The sequence below is a fragment of the Sinohyriopsis cumingii genome, chromosome 15 (assembly GCF_028554795.1).
Source record: "Sinohyriopsis cumingii isolate HCF-2022 chromosome 15, ASM2855479v2, whole genome shotgun sequence".
NCBI classification, from domain to species: domain Eukaryota; kingdom Metazoa; phylum Mollusca; class Bivalvia; order Unionida; family Unionidae; genus Sinohyriopsis; species Sinohyriopsis cumingii.
The window spans coordinates 26,930,604-26,955,526 of record NC_142975.1 but is presented as its reverse complement, the minus strand read 5'-3'; the positions used below and the strand labels follow the sequence as shown (position 1 = coordinate 26,955,526).

At 36.6% G+C, this 24,923-nt stretch overlaps 1 protein-coding gene across 1 annotated transcript in view; it reads right to left on the bottom strand.

The window, feature by feature from the left end:
• Positions 1 to 239: 239 nt before the first annotated feature.
• LOC149781449 (DIS3-like exonuclease 2) overlaps positions 240 to 24,923 on the bottom strand; it is a 183,971-nt gene continuing 159,287 nt past the window's right edge. The window contains exons 23-26 of the mRNA XM_089935531.1: positions 20,190 to 20,320; positions 16,280 to 16,384; positions 13,786 to 13,947; positions 240 to 6,477 (exon numbers count right to left, since the gene is read on the bottom strand). Of these exons, the coding sequence (XP_089791657.1) occupies positions 6,439 to 6,477; positions 13,786 to 13,947; positions 16,280 to 16,384; positions 20,190 to 20,320 (437 nt within the window). The 3' untranslated portion in view covers positions 240 to 6,438. The remainder of the gene's footprint in view (positions 6,478 to 13,785; positions 13,948 to 16,279; positions 16,385 to 20,189; positions 20,321 to 24,923) is intronic.

Sequence of the window (24,923 nt, the reverse complement as noted above, 5' to 3'; positions counted from 1 at the left end):
ATTTTGTAAATTAAATGATCTTAAAACAGAGATACAGTTTATGACACCAAAACCAGCTTATTTTTCAAATAGGTTTCTGGGATTTAATGTATATAGGAAATGAAAGGAGCAACACAAGCAAGATATTTACGTATCATAGCACATAAAATATTAGATAACACTGAAATAGAATCAACTCAAAAAGTAAATATCAGATGTATTACTATCTGGATTTTATATCAATTACAACAAAAACTCCACAGTTTGAAATAAATTTATTTTATCACTGCAGATGATGTTTTAATAAATGATGGTATGAAAACAATATTCACTGAGGATTGTGGAGTTATTACTTGATGTGGTTGTTGTTGTTGTAGGGTTTAACGCCATTTTTCAGCACAAGATAGGCCATATATGGCGGCCAGTATAACTGGTGGAGGAAGAACCCTGGAAAACCCAGGAAAGAACCACCAACCCACGAGAAACTACTGGCAGGCTTTCCCACGTACCCACGCTAGCCGAGCCTTGGACTCGAACATACGCAGACAGAGGTGAGATGGCAGTGATCCGGAACGGTGAGCGCTTTAGACCACTCGGCCACTCGGGGCCCCTACTTGATGTGGTACATTTTATGTTATAAAAACATTTTACAGTTTATGTTATTGTCAAACACCAACCAATTTATCAGTATATGTATTTCAAATTTAATATAATATAATAAATAAATGTTCATATATGTTGTAGATACATATGAAGAATTACATGATTGTTTAACATAATTAAATGCAGCATATAGAAAATGATATAAATTATATAGTAACATAAATAAATCAATTACAATAACAACTGGATTAATTGGTTTCTTACTGACATTAAGTGCGATACCAACCATACTAGTATTTGTAGCAATTACTGCAATTACCAATCATACCAGTGTTTGTAGCAATTACTGCAGTTACCAATCATACCAGTGTGTGTAGCAATTATTGCAATTACTATTCATACCAGTGTTTGTTGCAACTACTGGAATTTTACCAGAGATATCAAACACAATATCATAAATCAAATCATGCAATAAAGCAATATGGCTGAAAGCATACTTTTTATTTTTTTAAACATATGTGAAAGCAAACTATAAATCAGATTTCAATTATTATTTAAAAAATACTTTTGATAAAATAAAAGTTCATCAAACTACTGAAATTTATGTTGAACCATTGGAAATGTATCTTAAAAAATAGAAATTAGTGGTATCAAGAAATTAATCCAATACAGTAAAATATCAGTACATGTATACATATATAAAGGAAATATTACATTTTGATGTTAAAAAATATGAAGAAACCAAACTTCATTTCCATTACCTGATATTATCTCATTATTGGAAGAACAGGTAAGGGAAGACAAATCTATTACTAAATCTATTACTCAAACCATACTTTAACATTGATAAAATTGTAATATATACCATTAATAATGCCATTTCTTTTTAATCTAAATTGTTTATTTTCAAATATGTGTGGTAGACAGCACTTTTGTCCTTCCACCAGTAGCATCACATGTATGTGACTATCTCAGCTTTTTACCACTCTGTAAGTTGTATTTCTGATAAGATTTGGCTTATTTGCTTCATTCCTTAAGACCTTCAACAAGTCTGATACTGAGTGGGATACACATATACTAATGGAGTGGTCATGCATCTAATTTTCTGAGCTTGTTTTCACTATGGAAATCACATTTCTGATACGATTTTGATCAAATTTGGAATTTATACATATATCATCAAGCCCCTGTACAAGTTTAAGAATGAGTGAGAGCCACTCATATTATTGAGTTGACTTTGCATCTGATTGGCTGTGTTTGTTACTACTCCAGAACAGGCAGTGATCAAACATGAACTATTGTCTTATATCCCCATTATCATGGATGGGTTTGATAACTGAAGATCCACACATACTAAGTTATAGATATTGCATCTGACTGGCTGAATTTGTTATAAATCTGAAAGACATATTTTATTCAGTTTTGACCATGTTTGGAATATATGCTTCTATCATCAAGGGAGCTGTGTTAGCTCAGTTGGTAGAGCATTGGATTCATAATCCAAGGGTCTTGGGTTCAATACCCCATCCAGACAAGCCCTGTTGGCTGCCTCTGTTTGTCCTTGGGAAAGGCACTTAGTTCCCATTTCCTTATCATGATAGAGCCAATAATAGTTAAAAGTGCCATTTCAACTAACAAAACAAATTTATTATCATGATCTTGGAGTGTTTCAATAATGAGCTATAGTGATGCAGATTAGTGAGGAGATCTTGCATCTAATTGACTGGGCTTCTTGTCACTCTTGAAGCCATCTTTGATCTGATGGATGTCTTCAGACTGTACAAATTAATAATGTCTTCCTTGAAAGAATTTTTATCAGGATATAGTAAAATGGGCAAAATTAACACAAGGTTTGCAAGAGTTTACATAGAATATATTCTTACACTACTGAATAAGCCGCTTAATAAGATTGTCATTTGTTAAATTATATAAAACACGTGAACTATATTTGACCCACCTATGCCTGTTGTTTTGTCTACAGGTGAACATTTTTGTCTTAAACTAATATTGGTTATATCAGTGTCAGCAATTTGATAAGTTGTAAAATGTGATTTTCCCAGTTTTCAACAATTTTATTCATACCTGTAACCTGACATTGATATTCTGGATGATAAGCAAGCCAATTTTATTCATACCTGTAACTTGTCAGCTATTTTGGATGATAAACAAGCCAATTTTATTCACACCTGTAACTTGTCAGCTATTTTGGATGATAAACGAGCCATTCTTATATACATCTATTCAGTGTATGTAATATCTTAGGTAATCACACATTTCTCTCAGGACATATCTCCCTAAGTCCACCATCTTAACACATGGTGTTGAATTAGAATCTTGATGGTGCAAGATCAGTCAGAATATTTTAGACTTGTCCTAATACATTAATTTGTCACTGTATGGATAGTCATATTTTGGACTTGTCCTAATACATTCATCTGTCACTGTATGGATGGATAGTCATATTTTGGACTTGTCCTAATGCATTCATTTGCCACTGTATGGATAGTCATATTTTGGACTTGTCCTAATGCATTCATCTGTCAATGTATGGATGGATAGTCATATTTTGGACTTGTCCTAATGCATTCATTTGTTGCTGTGTGGATAGTCATATTTTGGACTTGTCCTAATGAATTCATTTGTTGCTGTATGGATAGTCCTATTTTGGACTTGTCCTAATGCATTCATCTCTCACTGTATGGATGGATAGTCATATTTTGGACTTGTCCTAATGCATTCATTTGTTGCTGTGTGGATAGTCATATTTTGGACTTGTCCTAATGAATTCATTTTGTTGCTGTATGGATAATCTTTGATTTCATAATTATAGAGTTGCAGCATGGCTGCTGTATTACAGTATAAAGTAAACACTTGTTGATACTGAATCTGAATGTGGTATTATTGGAAATAAAAAAAAAACAATGAGCTTAACTTCTGCCAAATTTGGAAATTAAATAGGCCTAAGGATTAGATGAAATAAGGCCACCAGCAATAGCCAAGAGTTAACATTTGCAACCAAATTTTAAGAAAAGCACAGCACCAGGGTCATACTAATACACAAACAGCTGTTGTGTATTTGATGAAGCAGAAACGTTACAGTCATGCTAAATAATTTGAAGACACAGAGCAGCTCACTCAGTTTTTGTTCCTCCACCCATCCTGGTGGGTCATTTAATTGCTCCCATACTTGTTTCACTTTAAAGCACTTCACCCACAGCGATTCCATGGGCACATACTGTGCACCTGTTGTGCCTCCACTGTGGAGAGTTTGGGAGTCATCAGTAGTTAATAGACAAATAGTCAATACATGAAAATCACCCATGGACAGATTGAGATTTATGTGAGTCAGAATTTAATATGTAATGAAGCATTGTCTTTACGTGAATTAGTTTTAATAAAAAATTCATCTGCTGACAGAGCATGTCATAGGAAACATTTGTACCAAGTTTGATTAAAATTAGTTAAGCTTTTCCTCTAAAGAAATTGGAAATATTTTCTGTATGATTATTATCAAAGTGGTACCATTGTTAGAGGATCCACCCACAACATTATTTTTGGTAGAAAATATGCTAACAAACAATCCTACCAAGTGTGATAAAAAGTTGGCTCACCTGTACAATAGAAAAAGTTGAAAATTACATTTTCCATATGGTTGCAAAAGAAGTGACACTGTTACTATGGAAGCCACCCAAGACATAATTTTAACTGAGCTGTTTTAAGAGACAATTCTCCAAGTTGTACCCAGAGCTGACTCATTTGTTATTCTGGATCAAATAGAAATAGGTTTTCCATATGATAGGCCATGTCCTATGAACATTTTTACTAAGCTTCATCCAAACTGGCACAGCCTTTCTTGAGATAAATCAAAAATAGGTTTTACACTCTGTTGCTAATGAAGCCACACAATTGCTAAGGGAGCCATCCCAGGGGAAGTTTTGATAAAGCATGTCCTAACAAATATTCCTAGGATCAAAATTAGATGCTGTTGTAGAGAAATTGATATAGATTTTCCAAATGGAGATTTTTTTTTTATTTCATTCGACTTTATTTATACATGTATGCATGTATGACAAATTTAAAACAGTTGTCCAGGTAACTACCTCCTCCCTTCATACATGTGTTAAAACTGGATAATTTTCAAACCTGTTTATTTTTAAACTTGTGAGTATTACATGCACTGATTTTGCTATGCACTTCTTGCTGGTAAATTTATCATGACATTTTTCAAGCTTCTATAAATATGTTTCCTAACCAAAGTCTACAAAAGTAAATTAAGAAGCTCATGAATCATGAAAGAAAAGAGGGACTGCAAAAAAGGCAGGTTTAAAAATGGATGGTAGTAGATTATAGGTAAATGAAGTTGTACAAATCACTAAATTAGGAACTTAGCAATCATAAGAAGAATTAATGTTATGTTTCACACTTCATTTTCTTTTTAGCACATATATGAGCATAGTTTTTAAAGATAAATACAGTAAGGCCCATTTGCATGTCATATTTCATTTTCTTGTTAACACATATATTCATTTAGTTTTGAAATGTAAATATAAGTGTGTCATTGTGCATTTATTTTTGCATAACACATGTTATTCCAATTGTCCTATAATGAAACTTGTTATTTACAGTGTGTTCAAGCTGCACTTCCTTGACAAAAACACAAATTCTGTTAGAAACTAATAGTGAACACATCACAGAATAATACAGTAGCCATCTATATCAAATATTTTTTCATAAAAAAGGCCAATCTATACGGTCTAAAAAATTTCCTTTAGGTGTTGTCCATAGAACATCAGGAAATGAGGACTTAATATCTAAATAGGATGCCAAGCAACCATTTTTTACCAGTAATTTGTATTGGGCATTGTCTAAAACCATGATTACATTATATCTGTCTTTCCTTGTGAATGATGTACCCATGCAAGCCAACAACTAATGGCATTTAATTCAGAGACTTCAAAATTATTTACCAAACAATGCATGGCACCACCATTAGCAGAAAAAAAACATTCTCTACAAGCTACAACAACAGATATGATTACAACAAGAGTGAGAATACTTCAACTTAAAGCCAACAAAAATCAAAATTAAACCATCAACAAAAGAAAGAAATATTATGATTGAATCCATTATAACTGATTCAAAATGATAATCTCCATCAAGAAAATTTAAAAAGTGTCAATTTTTAAAATTTTACAAAATTGTTTGCTATATACATCTGAAAGGTAAAATACACCACAAAGTATTCACTTATGAAAAAGAATATAAGGATATAATCTTATCAAATCTCAAAGGTATGCCCACACACACACACACACACACACACACACCAGTAAGTAAAACAAAAATAACTATTTTAATATAAGCTGCAGCCTATTTATAACATTTTTTTAAAGGTATCATTTGCTAAAGTAAATTATCTTATTGATAATCTTTTAATCTCAGATGTTAGAAAAGCAGTCTTTTTGTTTAATAAAGAACTGAGAAACTATATTAACCAATATGCTAAAAATAATTAATTAAAATTCATCATTGTTCTTAAGATTGAAGCTATGTAGGGTGAACGATATCAAGGAACCAAGTGATAATTATGTCAGACATAACATTACTTTTTTTAAGAACATCATTTGCATTTTAGATAGACCTTTCTCATGTCATTACCAAATGTATGAAATTTATATGGCTTTAATGGTATTATCATCTCCCTCTTTATAGGTAAACTAAATTTGTAATGATCAAACCCCAATATGACTTTCTCTGTCTATTTTTAAGTCTTATCCAGATTTGTCCCTTGTTCATTTCTGGAATTAGCATATCAACATATATATGGCATCTTCCATCTTCAGACTTTATACTGTATTATGGTTCTCTTGTATCTTGTGGATGCTTTATTACAGCCTGGAAAAGAATACAACCTCATTCAAGCACAGTCTGAACAGAACAAAACAGAATTTTATTGATTTAAAACATGCAAACAAGCACATAGTATATAACACACAATTGATAAACAATGCACTGTTGCATAAATGAATGAACAATGGCGATAAAAACCTATGCTCATTAATCCTGAGAGAGAGAGAGAGAGTGAGAGAGAGCACAACTGAAATTTAGTGTATATTCACCATAAGTAAAAAGCCAAGCCATGTATCTTCATATCCAAATATATTTCTAAATTGTATAGAAATGTTTGTACTCTCTAATTTTGTATGAAATCTGTCCTCTAGTTTGGTACATACCATGTCCTCTGACTATGTTCTCTACTTTATGATACATGATGTCCTCTAATTTTTTAAAACTGTCCTCTAATCTGTTATACACTATGTCATATAAATCCTGGTACAGTGAACTTATTTTCTTATTACAATTAAGGACATCTTAGAAACCTGAGAGAATGGTGGCTATATTTAAGATCATTTCTACACTAGAAAAATAATTATAAAAAGTGTACTGCTAATGGTGCATTACACACATGACCTAAAGTGTACTGCTAATGCTGCATTACACACATGACCTAAAGTGTACTGCTAATGGTGCATTACACACATGACCTAAAGTGTACTGCTAATGGTGCATTACACACATGACCTAAAGTGTACTGCTAATGCTGCATTACACACATGACCTAAAGTGTACTGCTAATGTTGCATTACACACATGACCTAAAGTGTACTGCTAATGGTGCATTACACACATGACCTAAGTGTACTGCTAATGCTGCATTACACACATGACCTAAAGTGTACTGCTAATGGTGCATTACACACATGACCTAAAGTGTACTGCTAATGGTGCATTATACACATGACCTATATTCAATAGTCCTCTGATGTTACTGTGCAGAAACCATTTTTTTGTTTCAGTCACTTTGACCTTTAACCTTCTGACACCACAATCAAAAGCCTTCTTCCTTACTCCAAGTGCAAGTCATCCACAATGTCTGGTTGAGGTAAGTCATGGAGAACTAACTTCATTATTCTCTTTCAAGATTTCATGCCAAATTTAATTGAAATCCAACAAATCATGGAATGCTGTGAAAACTTAAGTTGGGATGACTGGCTATCTCAGGCCATAACTGTGTAGATGATGTCATAGAATGCCAGAAATTTAACTCATACTTGGTCTACTGAATATAAAGTTGCATCCCAAATTGGTTAAAATCCAAAACTCCAAAGTTATGTTCTAGAACCAATTGTTTGGCAGATAGAAAATCAATGGGCATAGTAACTCTTCCAAACAAGGTCATGGAATGCTGGAAATCTAAACTTGCTCAAGATCGCATCAATACCAATACAGATGAATGCCAAATTTGCTGAAATTCAAAAATCTTTGGTAAAGTTATGCAGCAAAAAAGGTCTGGACAATGGGAAGCACAACTCTTGTGGATAATATCATGGTATGCTGAAAAATGAACTTATAAAGCAGCATACCAATTTTATTTCTAAATCCAATAAGCTATATTATATTCCTCAGTCATTATAAAATAAGCAGAGACTTGTTTGAGAGATTTTGTTTTCTATGTGTGTCAATCCTGATTAAACTGACCCTGAATCCCTTAGGGAATTTATCCCTATTACAACTGTTGACAGGATTTCTGCCCAGCCATATATTCAGCTCATGTACAGCCTATATTCACTTAAAAGAAAACTGCCAAAGAAAAGAATATTTTTCGAAGTAGCTTTTACATTTCACAGGTTGTCTCCAGCTGATGTAACACTGCAACAGCCTGCATTAATTACTCATTGCAGGCTTTCTGTGTTTTTTTTAGACCAGGTACATGTCAGATTTCACTTCAGTGAATCAGAATAAAGCATTATGATCTACAAAAGTTGAACAGCTACCTAAACTGTATTTATGGAACAAAGAAGAATGCTAATTTTAAAGTAAATTTTATGTTTCTCTGAGAATACTTACTCAATCCAATTAACATGAGGATATATGCCTACTACCACCTCCCACATCCAGCTCTACTAAAGACAAAAATTGTCTTTTCCCATCTATTTCATTTAGACAAACAGCAATAACTCTTGTCCATTACCTCCCTTTGCCACCACCACATTTTCACCAGATTTTAAGCTGAGCAGTGATAGTGAACATGGATGCTAACATGGCAGGGTGATTGGGAGGGGAATTAAGTAATGTGATTTGGTAAGTAATCATGTAGAAACATAATTTACTTAACAATTAGCTTTCTCCTTCAAATAAATTCCCCAATCACATTAATGTTAGGAGAATAGGTAATAGGAGAAGAGAATGCTGAGCATCCAACCTGTATGTACATCAGGTATCCTTCTTTGGAATTATGGCTGGAAGATAAGCCTTTTTCCTAACACAGCCTAAGACTTCATAATTGTGACATCTATTCAGTTCAGAAGATGACTATCAAAATCTTCTTACCTGCAAAATTTCACTGGGGAATCCAACTAAGCTAATAGACTGTGTTGACTATTAATTGGGTCTGGTGGTCAGTTCTCTGAGATTAAAAACTGAGAAGGTTGACTCTGCATGCCAGTGAACTGCTTATTCTATGACTTGCATCTAAACACTGCATTTGAAAATTGTAGCTTGCAGACAGTGCTCTAACCTCATGGTCTGAAATCTTCATGAGGCAACACTGACCCTGTGATATCTCAGAGTATATTGAGCATATAACACATCTCAGCCATGAAGACAGGGCTTGTGTGGTTTTATCCAACTTTCAGCTTTCACTGGAAGAAGAGCTGTTGGTGCATGCCAAGACTTTCCTTGATGTGTTTCAAGTAGTGTTTGAGATCACAAACAAGGTCTTACATGGCTGCTGCTCTCGATTTGTCTATGGAGGAGAGTAAATGTATGACAATTCTTTGATTGCTGATTGATGGTAACCTATTCTTGGCAACAAATCCTAGTTGTATCAATGGGACGACTGAGTCATCTGATCTGAACTGAAGATCAACTGAAGGGGTATGTAGTTCACTCAACCTGCATGCCAACAATAAGGCTATCAAAACATGATTATTAGCTTAAGCAAAATGTGAGCTAAAGGCTTGAAGTTATTTCAATTGAGCCATGTTAGCAGCAGGATAGTTTCCATTTGGGGAAATAGGGTCAGTGATTTTGGTTGCTGCATATCATAATGTCTGAAAGTGTCAGACATTATTGAGTGGTAACCTTTGACCAGTAATTGGAGCCTAGCTTTTCTCCTCAAAAGGCCAGAGTAAAAAGTCAGCCAGTTAGGTAAATGAGGCACGCAAAGTGAATTATCCTATTGATTTGACACAATTCTTTGAATACCTGCAATTTTCCCTCACAACCCTTCAGATTGGAAGGTCTTGCTGCGTATGAAAATCTCTCCACAACAGAAGGTTTAAATTGATGAAGGTCACATTTGTCCCACTTCACAAGAAAGCCTAGATGATGTAAAAGTGAAAGGAGATCACTACTACCCCGGAGTAGAATTAAATTTACCATACATTTTGGAGGATGTCATCCAAATATGCTGTCATTGTTGAAGATGAAGTCAAATGGAACAGATGCAATTCATAATCTTAATAAAACCCCAAGGGCAGATCTTGAGGTTAAAGGGTAGGACTTTGAACTGACAAACAATGTTGCGGCAAGCAAATATTTCATCCTTTCCATAATAGTACGCTGATTTGGAGTCAGTTTGTTGTAATGACTTTATTGTGAGTCTTGGTCTGGGTCAGCCTACATTTCTGGGTATATCATTTCAGGAGGTAAAGATGGCAATATCCTGTCATCTTTAGCTAGTTCACTCGTTCTGCTTAGAGGAAACACAGTGAATGTTAGGATGGCTGGATCAGTTGGTAGCAAGTGATTCACTTGAACAGATGGTTGGAGTACTGGGCAAAGGAAAATTAGGCATCGATGCTGGCTGTAAAAATCTGGTATGGTATTAACCATTACCAGCATTGTCAAAGGCTGGTCTGGATGGATGGATTTCCCAGCAAAATCCCTGTTATAAAAAGAATGTTGCCAAAGGTGCAGCAGGACAGATGGATCGATCATTAAGATCCCCATAAATTATACATGGCTGGGCTAGTCTATCAATCCATTCCTCCCTTGAAAATGGCTGGCCAGCCTGTAAGACTGGCTGGCCAATATAGCTGGATGTCTGGGAGCCAGTCGATTCTGTAATGACCTCAAGCATCTGGACTTACAGGTTCTAAGGTCATAGTTAAACATGTGGGGAGTCTTAGACACACTGGGCTACCTAAAATTGGGAAACCATTCACCCAAAGCATCAGAAATTCCTGTTGGAGAAAAGGAAGGAAAAGAGGAAAGCTTTGCCCTGAAGTTAGTAATTGTGTCGTCATCTCCTGTACCAGATGATGCATCTTATCAATGGTAGATGGATGTAACCCATCAGATTCAATTTTCTCCATTTCTGTTTATATCCCTATAGCTTCTTGATGTTACAATTTTAGTGGTGGTGGGGGGACCCAGGTCCCCCATAAGGCTCACAAGAGATGTTTATTTAGGGTAGAGACTTAAAACTTAACCCCTCTTGTGAGATTTGGTTCTTTTATCATTCCCTTTGGTTGCTTTTTGTAACAACACTGACTAGGTCCTACACATACTGAAAGTTAGGGAAGTGCATCTTGTGCAATCCTGTCATGGTTGTCCTCACTGGCCTTGAATTCTTTACATATAGTGCATTTGGTTGCTGGTTCAGATTGAAACAACACAAAATTAAAGAAAAGTAGCACAAAATAGTATAAGAATCAATTCAGTATGTAAATAATATTCAACTGTAACACACCAGTTACTAACATGGTACAGTAAAAATTACATTGACACGCTAAGTCATGCACAATAGCATTTTGGTATAGTGAGTCTAAAAGACTAAATCCAAATTCATCCAAACTGCAGGAGAAAATATAAAAGTAACGTATACTGCCTGTGTATAATGATTAAGGAGCATAATACTTCCAAATTTGCCAGTAGTTTGTGATAGAAATGTAGAATATTGGCTTGGATATCAGGGGGTAATTTCATGTGTGTATCAACACATTAGTATACCTTAAAAACTGACAACACCTGGCAGTAGCAAGGGAGGTAATGAGCAAGAGTTGTTGTCCTTTATCTATATGAAACATACTGAAAAAGATGATTTTTGTCTTTTATTAGGGCTGGATTTAGGAGGTGGTAGGTTTATATCCTAATGTTAATGCTATTGGGGAACATATCTGAAGGATACAAATCAAACTTATGAATTTCATCCAAGCATAGTAAAATACTGGATGAGAAGTAAAAGAGAGAAAGAGTGTGTGTATGATTTGGATTTTAAATGTAGCTTTAACAATTTTCAGTCATATTGCTACGATGTCTGCAGTGTGGCAGTTTATTGTGATGTCTAGCACTGGGGCATCATGCCGCAGACATGTAGCATGATGTCCCACCCAGTCACATTATCCTGACACCAGGCCGACCAGTCCTAACACTAATCTCTTAATGCTGAGCGCCAAGCAAGGCAGCTGTTAGTACCATTTTTGTAAGTCTATGATATGACTCGGCTGGGGATCAAACCCATGACATCCCGCATCTGAGGCGGACACTCTAACCACTAGGCCGCTGGAGTGGTGAGAGAGAGAAAGAGAGAGTTAGTTGTAAAAGATGAAATTGCTTAAAACTGTTATTTAAAGAAAACTAATTGTTAAATTAAACTATCAAGAAACAACAAAGTGCACACATGGCTGGTATAGTCAAATTGAACCACAGACATTTATACATAAATACACAATTTCAATCATCTTGGTTATTTATTCAATAGCAATTTTCCAATCTGTGCATGGGCAGAAAATCAGCTTTACTAATATACACATGTCCCAGACTAAGTCCCCATCTTAGCTGATGACTATTTCAATTACTCCATGTACTAGTATGTCACTGAGAAATACATTCCTGACCACCCTCAAGGTCACACTCCCCAGTAATACACTGGTCATCTATACTATATGTAATGTTCTATAAACAGAAAATAAAAGTTGATACATAATCTAATCGAGTAAATTTGCAGTAAAATAAATTTGAAATTAAAAAAATGAGATTGATGGTATTCAAGGTTCGGGTTGACATAGAATATGATTTTCCAGTATACATTACTCTATCATATTTGCTGTATGCTCATTGTTATGAATCTATGGTCTTAAACTAAGTAACAGAAAAAAGCAAAATCAACAAGTTTAGTCAAATCAACAAATATTTAGTTTAGTAAAATCAACAAATATTTTATTTCTCTATGTTATAAAGATAAACTTTAAGAGGGACTTACAGTTTTGTGAATTAAATCCCAAATAATCTTAAATGTTCTATCAAAAGTTCAAAAATTAAGAATAGTCCAAATGGATTCCAATATTTTTGTGCTGATTTTCTAATGTCTTGAATCTGATGATGTACCAATAATCTTGATATATCACAATGATATAATCCAGAATGACTTTGAATGAATTCACAATAATCCTAAAGTAAAGTTTTTAGTCCAAAATGCACTCTTTGCAATTCCAATGAATAATTTAAATCAATGATTCCTCTCAAATCTCTTTTCTGAACACAACAGTAAATGACTCCACAGACTAAACATAAAACAAAAATGAATAATTGTTCATTTCATCCTATATATATACTAATTTCACTTGACCAAAGACAATAAAATTCACAGGATGTGGTTCATTTTAAATGAAAAATTCCATCAAATAGTAAAGAAGTTCACTTCAAGAACAAAAAAGTTTGTACATAAGGTTAGCCCTTGAAGTCAAATCAAAGTAAACATTTTAAAAAGGACAAAAGCCAGGTATGCCAGAACCTGACCTCAATTACAGACAAAAGTCAAGCACAGAGTATCCATTAAATATATATTTGTTAACCAAATATGCTTCTTCTTTACATAAAGCCATTATTATTATCATTATTATTATTATTATTATCGTCAAATAATCAACATAAAGCTTTTCATGAGTATCTTTTGCTGATGTTTGACCAGTGTTTGGTTAACTTGAAAAGTGTCCATTAGGCATGGTCTTGAATGATCATATCATCAGATCAGCATATTCAAAGCATATTTCCAATCCACATAAATCATGTGATAAATTGAATAACAAAATTACACTTGTTTCTCAAACTTCATTACCTAGTGGCCACCCTCCTAGAATAAGATGCCATTAGGATAAATTATGTAACAAACATAAAACTTTCTACAAATAAGCTTACCATCCACTGTAATGGCACTTCTCCACTCAGAAGGACACAGTCTACAAGGGAGAAAATCTTTATATCCTGAACTAATTCTGTCCCATCGGCCTCTGCCTTCCAGGTCAAGGTCAACTTTGGTACTTTCTTGTATGTGTATGAAGAGTGCTTCAGAGGAAGTTTCTAAAAATTTAGACAAGTGTTGACTAAAAATGACTAAACAGTACACTATGCCTCACCTGTAACTGACAATATAATTAAAAGACTATAGTGTTTGTACTGTTGAATACTGTGGGCAAAACTGGTACAACAAGGTGAGCTTGCTAAGGTGAGATCAAATATCCAACAGAACAATAACCATATTCCCCCACTTATTAATTGTAAATGGCATTTAAATTGTTTTTCACACAATTAAAGTGAATACAAATACACTTAAAGATAAATCTTGTGCTAATTATTTTTATGAATGTATATCACTTAAATACATAGCATAACAGGACATGATTTTATATACTGTGACATAATGATACATAGCAATAAATTTACTGGGTACCCAATAAGTACATGACAACATCCAGTAAGTTGAATTTTACTGGATCATCCCACACAATGCATTTGCATAGAAAGTCAGGTGATAAGTATATAATTGACCTTATTCACATCTTGCAGGCGAAACTTTCAATACAAGATTAATAACACATACACAGATAATACTCTTTGTCATCACTGGTTATGGCTTCACATTTCAACTGTATCTATGAATAAATCACATTATTAAAATTACAATTTGTGTTCTGCTTAACTTTAATTATTTTACAATTAGTAAATTGAACTGAGTTTTCTTCTATTGATACATAATTTACATTATATCAGAAAACATCAACTATGGATCTCTGTTTCAATGAAGTGAAACATTGACTTGGCAAACATTACTTTAAATTTTTTGGGGTGTCTCTGACACTTAAACTTTTCTTTTCTTTCCCTAAACATTTTATTCGCTACAATGAAGTAACACTGAATCAGCATGTTCATATGTTTTGTGGACAATACTAAATGCTGGCTGATTCAGACCATGCCTGAGTTAATTGGACCTTGGCTAATTCAGTCCAAATTATGGGCTGATTCGGACCAAATTACAGACTGATTCGGACCAAATTATGGGCTGATTCGGACCAAATTACAGGCTGATTTGGACCAAATTACAGGCTGATTCGGACAAAATTACAGGCTGATTCAGACCAAATTATGGGCTGATTTGGACCAAATTCTGATTTGGACCATGTGAAATATTAAACAAAAACAATGGAACACACAAACCTGATTTACTTTAGTAGTTTGCTGTTTTCACAAGCATAGTAAGAGAATGTAAAAGGTTGAAAATTTACATTAGACTGTGATTAGCAAACATCCAAATATTTATAAGCTATTGCATTTCAATTTTTTAACCAAACTAAATTTCCAATGTTTCCATAACAATTTATTTAAAGTCATATATTTTTTCCTTAAAAATTTTCAGATTTAAGAATCTGTTGAAAGTGAGGTTGGAAGTAAAGTTAAGTAAACTAAAAAAAACAAGCTTTAAATTTTCTTACAACTTGCCTTCGGGGCCCCGAGTGGCCGAGTGGTCTAAAGCGCTCTCCGTTACGGATCACTGCCATCTCACCTCTGTCTGCGTGGGTTCGAGTCTAGGATTCAGCCAATGTGGGCATGTGAGAAAGCTTGCCAGTAGCTTCTCGTGGGTCGGTGGTTCTTCCCGGGGTTTTCCCGGGTTCTTCCTCCACCATTAATACTGGCCGCCATGCATAGCCTATCGTGTGCTGAAATATGGCGTTAAACCCAACAACAACAACTACAACTTGCCTTCAGTGCAGTTTTTCCATCTGCAATATTCATTTTACCTCTGATATGTGATGTGGGGAATTTTATGATGCCTAAGACAGTGGAAAAATAATAAAAATCCATCAAGAATGTCAAAGGTTATTACAGTCATATTAAACTTAGTCAAGACCATGATTCTCACTGCCTAAAATATAAATTTTGCCCCCTTTATTGTTTATATTTTCATCAAAATCAACACCCACATCACTGCCACCACCTGCCACTTCCATGCTGTCCATCATGTTGATCTCCACATATTAATACTGTTTGAAATCAAAATTTTAAATAATTAGTTATTATCAATGCTATTCATTTTGACAAAGCAAAGCTAACAATCCCCATTTTCTAAAATGTCAATTTTTCACATGAACCATACAGAAAACTTTGATGACAACCAATTTGATGTTTTTGCACCAGTGGAATCATTGATATCTATCTGGCACGTATGCTAAAGATGGCAAAATAAAAATGGATTCTACAATATAAAATTTTCCCACCAGAGTGTGAAAACTTACTTCATGAAAACCTTGAACATGCAAATGTTACTGATAAATATATTACCAGTGCCATTGACAGGTCAGAAATGAGACACCTTTATCTCACAATGTTCATGTGGGTAAGAATAAAGCTATCTTACATCGAGGTAAACTCGTTTGTTGACACCCAGATTGAGGACAAACACATCAAAAGCTTTGTCAAGTACTCTTATCACCATTCCTTTTTCTTCCAATGGACCCGCCATCTGTTAATAAACACATGAACATTTAGTAGAAAAGGAGTGGCAGTAGTAATGCTTTTCCTTGTTTAAAATGATCACATACTTTTAAGGTTTAGTCATCATTTGTAAAGGTATTGTGCTGACATGCAGTTAAACCCTACACACACATATACATATATATATATATACACCATGCAAACATTTCATTTTCAAACAAAAAGTAAGATATCTAGTACCTGTAACAGTAAAATCTGTATTGAGAGAGACCATCCCAACTACCCCACCCCAAAAAAATGGTCACTCAATACAGGTGGTCTCTCATAACTGATCAGTGTAGCAGGGCCAGTTTTCAAGGTTGAAATTCAATTGGGTTTAGAAAGAAAAATATATAATTACTGTACGTGTAATTTATTCTTTATTGATATTCCTTGCTAAAATATTAAATGCATTTATAAAAAAAATTGTATAAATCAATAAATATACACTGATATTAAACAATTATAGTTTTGTTTTGAGTTTATAAGCAGTATATTGGTGAACATCATAACCCTATACAAGAACAAGGGCAACAGATTCGACTGCAACAACTACAGGGGCATATCACTTCTCAGCATCGTTTTCGCATGCGTCATCCTGAACAGACTGCAGATGCTTGCTGACAGAATTTACCCAGAGTTGCAGTGCGGGTTCCATGCAGAGAGGTCCACAATCGACGTGATCTTCTCTGTCAGGCAACTGCAGGAAAAATGCAGAGAACAACACAGACCCCTCTTCCTGGCCTTTACAGACCTCACCAAGGCATTCAATCTGGTCAGCAGAGATGGACTCTTCACAATCCTGGCAAAAATTTGTTGCCCTCCAAAGCTGCTAAGCATGATCCATTCCTTCCACAATGACATGAAAGGCACAGTACAGTACAATGGCTCAACTTCCGACCCCTTTGACATCCACAGTGGAATTAAACAGGGCTGTGTCCTTGCCCCCATGCTCTTCAGCATCTTCTTCGCAGTCCTGCTCAAGCACGCCTTTGGGACATCCACAGAAGCAATTGACCTGCACACATGATCAAACGGCAGACTGTTCAACCTGGCACGACTGAAGGCAAAGAGCAAAGTGCATGAAGTAACCATCAGGGACATGCTCTTCGCAGACGATGTTGCTTTGCCACCCACACAGAAGCTGAGCTTCAGCACCTGATGGCCCGCTTTGCTAAAGCATGTGATGAGTTTGGGTTAACCATAAACCTAAAGAAAACAAACGTGATGGTTCAGGACACGGACCCCCCAAGCATCTTCATCAACAACTACGAACTTGAGGTGGTGAGTCAGTTCATGTACCTCAGCTCTACCATCACCAACAACCTCTCGCTTGATGCTGAGCTCAACAAGCAGATTGGAAAGGCATCAACAACTCTCTCCAGGTTGTCGCAGAGAGTGTAGAACAACAGCATGCTGACCCTGAACACTAAGATCACCGTGTACCATGCCTGCGTGCTAAGCACTCTCATATACACCAGGGAAACCTGGACTCTGTAAGCCTCACAAGAGAAAAGACTGAGCGCCTTTCTCATGCGATGCCTCCGATGCATACTCGGGATCACCTGGAGTGATCGAGTAACAAACAACAAGGTGCTTGAGCATGCCAAGATTCCCAGCATGATCACACTCCTCCGCCAACATCGCATCAGATGGCTGGGCCATGTACGTCGGATGGATGACGGACGGATCCCCAAAGACATTCTTTATTCAGAACTCACCTCTGACAAAAGGTCGATTGGACGGCCACATCTCTGCTTCAAGGATGTCTGCAAGCATGACATGAAAGCCCTTGATATCGATGTCAACACCTGGGAAGAGCTCGGTCTAGACAGATCAAGCTGGCGACATGTTCTGATCACTGGTCTGAAAGCCAGAGAGGACAAGCTACGCTTGCTAGCTGATGAAAGATGATCACAGAGGAAGAAGAAGCAGCTCCAACCAATGCCAGATGCAACCTTCAAGTGCAGCAAGTGCAGCAGGGACTGCCACTCCCACATTGGACTACATAGCCACAGCAGACACTGCACAACCACCAACCGGGACATCTCTCATGGGCGCAGTTGCATCGTCTCTCGAGACTAACAGATGCCAACACATTGGTGAATGACTTGCAAAGTTAACTACTGATGTAAGGTAACTCTTACTATCCTGTCTTTAATTGTAAGCTGTGATAAAACTTGCTAAAAATAATTGTTTTGGAGCCAAAGCTAAAAGTCACTCAAAACATAAATAATGCATGGGATCAAATCAGTAAATGAAAACAATGTAACATATACACTAAGGTGAACATAAAATAAACTATGACCAGGGTATTCTAAGTGTTGCATGTTGGTTTCAACAATAACAACATTGCTAAAGCACTAAAGAAAGCATCCACCTTTTCATTAATTACAGAATTAACACATCCAGAAAACACAAATAGCTTATCAAGAGAAACAAAGACAGATGCCTAACTCACCCTGATTATTATGTATTATAACTCTAAATCAAAAGACAAATTTAATGTTGTACCCACCAGGCTACTGTAAAATGGGCGACAGCGAAAATTAGCAGGGTTAGAAGATCTGTCACATGACATCAGATTGTATTTTCACATCACATAAACAAACAGTATGAACCACTGACCAATATTCATCAATTATTCCATCCCTTAAAAAAGAATTGCTTATCATAATATAAATTTTGATGACTACATCACTATGATGACAGTTTTTGACACATATATTTAAGTCTTGTTTACAGTCTATAATATATACAACTCTACCTGTTACATATAAGGAAGCCAGTAACCAGACTCAACTTTTTCCAACAATCTGAACGACCCAGTGATCATGGTTACCAAGCATTAGATAAAATAACCCAGAAATCATGGTTACCAAGGATTAAATAGAATGACCCAGAGATCATGGTTACCAAGGATGAAGTAAAATTACCCAGAGATCATGGTTACCAAGGATGAAGCAAAATGACCCAGAGATCATGGTTACCAAGGATTAAATAGAATGGCCCAGAGATCATGGTTACCAAGGATGAAGCAAAATGACCCAGATATCATGGTTACTAAGAATTAAGTAGAATGGCCCAGAGATCATGGTTACCACAGAATTAAATAAAATGACCCAAGGATCATGGTTACCAAAGATTAATAAAATGACCCAGTGATCATGGTTATCAAGAATTAAATAAAATGACCCTGAGATCATGGTTGATGAATATTGGTCAGTGGTTCATACTGTTTGTTTATGTGCTGTGAAAATACAATCTGATGTCATGTGACATATCATGGTTAAATAAAATAACCTGGAGATCGTGGTTACCAAGCATTAAATAAAATGACCCAGAGATCATGGTTCCCAAGGATTAAATAAAACTGAACCTGTGATCATGGTTACCAAGCATTTAAAAAAATGACCCATATATCATGGTTACCAGGGATTAAATAAAGATCTGTAGTGTTTATACCTGTTTTTTTTATATCATCCTTCATAGCAGTGTTGAAACATATTTTACCTCAAAATTGTGGTCACTGGTCACATTTAGCATATGGTCACCTATGTCAGCACACTTATATAGCAAAGTCAATCCATGCATTGGGGTGTAAGTGACAGGTGATTACTCATACCAGAGGTCACACAAATTAGGTTTTTCTGCATTAATATCATTCAAGTTATAAAAAAATACAAGACTTTGGGACCTAAGATTTACTGTTGATCAATTTAATTACAATTCTTTTCTCTCAGATGAATAAAATACACACTTTCAAAATTGTTAAGTTTTCTAATCTGTCTTACCTTTACAAAAACTGCAAAGTAAAGCTCTGAGCTGAGATCTTGAACACGTTTGGATGCCTGCTTCCTGTCATTGCAGTGATCTGCCTGCTTCTGGATGAACTCAGGTGTCTTGTTTGGCTCATGACAGTAATCTACAAGAAAGTAAATTATACAACAGTGGTCTGATTGCTTCAGGATGATATCAGGTGTCAGTCTTGTTTGGCTCATGACAGTGATCTACAAGAAAGTAATCAATATGACAGTGACCTGATTGGTCCTGAATGAAATCAGATGTCTTCCTTGGCTCATTACATTAATCTACATGACAGTGTTTTGTTTGCTTCTGAATGAAATGGTGATCAACAAGCAAATAAATATGATGACAGTGATCTGTCTGCTTCTGCTTGAAATTTGCGCCTTGTCAACGTTAATCTACAACGATAAGCAAATTTTTTTTAATGGGGTTTAAAGCCATTTTCAGAACATGTTAGGCTATACATGGCAACCAGTTTATTGGTGAAGGAAAAAACTTGGAAGACCCAATGAAAAAGCACTGATCCACAGGAAGTTACAGGCAAGCTTGATTACATACCCATGCTGGTTGAATTCACAAGGATAGAGGTGAGTTGTGTGAAGTGTGAATGAACTTTAAAGACAAGTTCCTCTGACCATTCAACCACCCATCCCCATGTGTGGTATTCTGCATTGTAAACTGCCCCAGCAGTTGATAGATTTGTATGTATTTAGCATGGTCTGAGAGTAAAATTCACTGCAAAGGCAAGTTGGGGGTGGGGGTGATGTCAAAGATTACAACCAATGATACTGTTTAAATCCATGTTTAAAGTGTGTACTACTAAATAATAAGGAAAGATATATCATAACACATTTTATTAAATTTACATATCAGAAGGAGAACTGGGAATGACAGACTTTATTATTTTCTCTTTAACTTATCACGATCACATGTCACTTGTTGACGCAATGTTACACTCAACTGGGACTTAATACCTTTTACAAAATATAAGATGGTGATGTGGAGTTGACAACAGTTTCATTACACGAGTGTTTGGATTGACTATAAAAATATGGAGTTGACTACAGGTAAACAGTCTACATGTTGACCAGTTTCATTACACGAGTGTTTGGATTGACTATAAAAATATGGAGTTGACTACAGGGTAAACAGTCTACATGTCGACCATTAAGTTTCATTACACGAGTGTTTGGGTTGACTATAAAAATATGGAGTTGACTACAGGGTAAACAGTCTACTTGGCTAGTTTCTTTACAAAATTGGGTGTTTGGATTAGCAGCAGAGGGGGCGAATCCGACATTTTGTCCAATCGTCATTTGGCTTAATTAATACTTTCTGCAACTCAACGATCTAGTGTCGTCAGCACCCGGTAAAAAAAAAACGACGTCGTCATCGGGGGATCGTCCAATCGTCATTTGGTTTAATTAATACCTTCTGCGCGCCGATCCCAGCGTCGTCAGCGTCCGGTAAACACATCGATGACCGCGTCGATGTCATCGCCCCCTCTGCTGCTAAGTGGCTATTTACAATGAAAATTATTTACAACTAACCGAATATTTGGTCAAGTCCGATACGATATCGTGTCCGAGGATCATGTAAATTTATCGTTACGAATCCATGTGGGGTCGACTGAGAATGACTAAAAAAGTTTCGAAAACCATTAAAGTCCATGTCACCGCCGCACCATGTCTGCCAAATATTTCGTAGCGTGTGTGTATCAACGCCATTGAATACAGCAAGAATATTACAGTTATCTCTGATTACTTTTGGAATCTGAGTGTATCGTTGAGTGACATATATCACGTCAGTGTTTTTATGCCTGCCTCTGGAAAATATCCTAGCTGGGATTTTTTGATTGTCTAACATAACATCATCATACACGACTAAATTGTTAACGTCGCCATCAATATCATCGATACCTGGTGCATCATTGATATCTGTAATAAACTCGATGACATTTTTTTTAGCGATCACTGATGCATTCTCGTTGAAATCTTTCAACACCTCGTAGCATCGTTGATCATCTACGCTAGGAGCAACCAAATACAACTTATCCCACTTCATCCATCTCATTATTAAATTGAGTAACAATTGCGTCTTGCCAGATCCAGATGGTCCGATGATAATCATCCGGATCGAGTTTGGTAACGCTGCAACATGCTTAACTGGTTCTCTTGTTTTAGTCGCCGAAAAATCAATTATATTCATATCTCTATACATAAATTATGGATCTATATTGTGTGAAGTGTAGAGTACGTACTGGCACAAATGATATGACAACCGCTACAACAAGAAATAACAGATCGGCCCTTACTGGTAAGTGTGTACAATGCGGTACAAAGAAATTTAGATTTATTTCTATTAGACCCGGAGATGTTTTAAAAAAAAGCGAGGAGGTGACATCGCAGCCAAGTTATCAAAACTCCCCGGAACCCCGTGGGCAAAGTATCCAGGAGAAAAGCACCTCCCAGGATATAGCTACTGTGGCCCCGGAACACGATTAGATATCAGACTCGATGATCAAAATCAACCCAAACCCGGTGAGTATCCAATAAACGCTATCGATAAGGCGTGTCATGCTCATGATGTTGCTTACAAAAGTAGCGATCTGCAACAGCGTCATATCGCGGACGTAAAATTAATTCACGCGTTAAATGCTATTCCTGATAAATCCGTCAAAGAAAAATTGGCCTCATGGTTGGTAAAATCGGCTATGAAAGGTAAATTAATGATTGGAAGCGGGGCTTCTCGCGCTGGTAATTGAATACGCTAGCGTTTATAATAACAACATGGAATCCATCTATTATTCTCCGAGAGGATACTGGAGGGGGAAGGCCGCAATTGGTAAGCTTGCAAGCGCTGCAAAGGTAACAAAGGCCACTGCAGCTAATTGGTTATCCAAACAGGCTATATGGCAAATTTATCTACCACCGCCTAAACAAATCAACTTCTCGCGCTTTGATGTCAGCGTACCCAATGAAGTTCATCAGGCTGATATACTATTTTTGCCGCATGACAACGGTTACAAATACGCGCTAACCGTAGTTGATGTTGCGAGTCGATACAAACAAGCGGAGCCATTAAAAACAAAGTCAGCAACTGAAGTAGCCGCTGCGTTTGAAAGAATTTATCGAAGAGGTCCTCTGCGCTGGCCAAATCTATTACAAGTTGATCCCGGTAGTGAATTTCGCGGCGCTGTTTTATCAACGCTGAAACATCATAGCGTCGCGATACGACGAGGTCATACTGCGCTACATCGTGATCAGGCAATTGTTGAACGATTCAATTGGACTCTTGCTGAACGGTTATTTGGGTATCAATACGCGAAGGAATTCATCCAAGAAAAACGATCTCGTGAATGGGTCAAAAGGTTGCCAGGCGTAATTGCAGCGTTAAATAACGAGATTACCCGAGCAATCAACATGAAGCCCAGCGACGCGATTAAATACGAGTATATACCCGGAAGATCAAAAATAGATAGCGTTTCCAAGCCGATTCTCGGCGATGTTACCGTGAGATATCTGTATGAACCAGGAGAGCTTGAAGGCGGTAAAAAAAGAGCTACTGATCCTATTTGGAGTGTTACCACACATAACATATCAACGATAACACGATCAACTGGTAGACCACCGATCTATAGACTGGATTCAACTGCCCCACAGCGGGGGTTTACACGCGAGCAACTACAAGTGATACCTGACGATACTCAATTACCCCCGCGTGGTCTTAACTAGCGCCGTTGCGTCTATTGCACTCAAGACAGGTCAACCTCACATTGTTTTTGACATGACCGAGACTGTTATCGATCCTGTCCACGGTAAATTGGCGAGTGTCTTTATCCGAATAACGCCAGCGCATTACGCAATTACAACTCGCGCAGTGATTATTCTGTTGTTGTCGTAACGCAATTATTAATTCGGCATCAATATCAAAACGCCGCTGTTTTTTTTTATCCTGTTGGCGGTAACCCGAGAGTTTTCTATCAATGACGCTTGCATCGATGACTCCGTCACTGGCTTCGTCACTGACTCCGTCAATAACAATTCTTCGAAGCTGATTTATCCTTCGTACTCGGGACACTGCAAGATAGACTAGATTTGACCATTCGATGCGATTATCAACCATCCAAACAATTGTGTTCGTGATAGTCAGCCCCTGCGAGGAATGTATTGTTGTTGCGTATCCTAGCGTCCACGGGGATTTATCAGCACGTAGCGCGTCCTCGACGACGCTGATATCAACGAGCACGATATCATTCAGCACGAGAACTTGTTTTTTTGTCCCTGACGCTGTCGGGCCCGGGATTTCAACTTCAATGTTCTGCCGCCGTGTATCCGCGGGTCTATAACATAACGGCACTGGGCGCGTTGGAAACTTTTCCTTATGCAACGTAAACAACTTCCGCTGAAGTGTGTCTCTGACTATCTTTCTACTCGCTACAATCAAATCGTTTGGTCTCCATGTTTCCCAGAATTCATTTAACGGCGTTTCCGGAATCACCTCGCGGATTATTTCACATTGAATTCTATCCGGCTGTAATCTGATTAATTTTTTAACCTCGCGCAGTTGTTCATCAAGTGCCCGGTAATCAGTATCGGTTTCTTCATAATAGTCCACAAACCCGCTCAACCAATCATGTGGACCCTCGCCGACAAATGGTGGTGGTTGGCCATGATCCCCACACATGATTACCGCTGTATTCGCGAGCAGCAACCAATCAA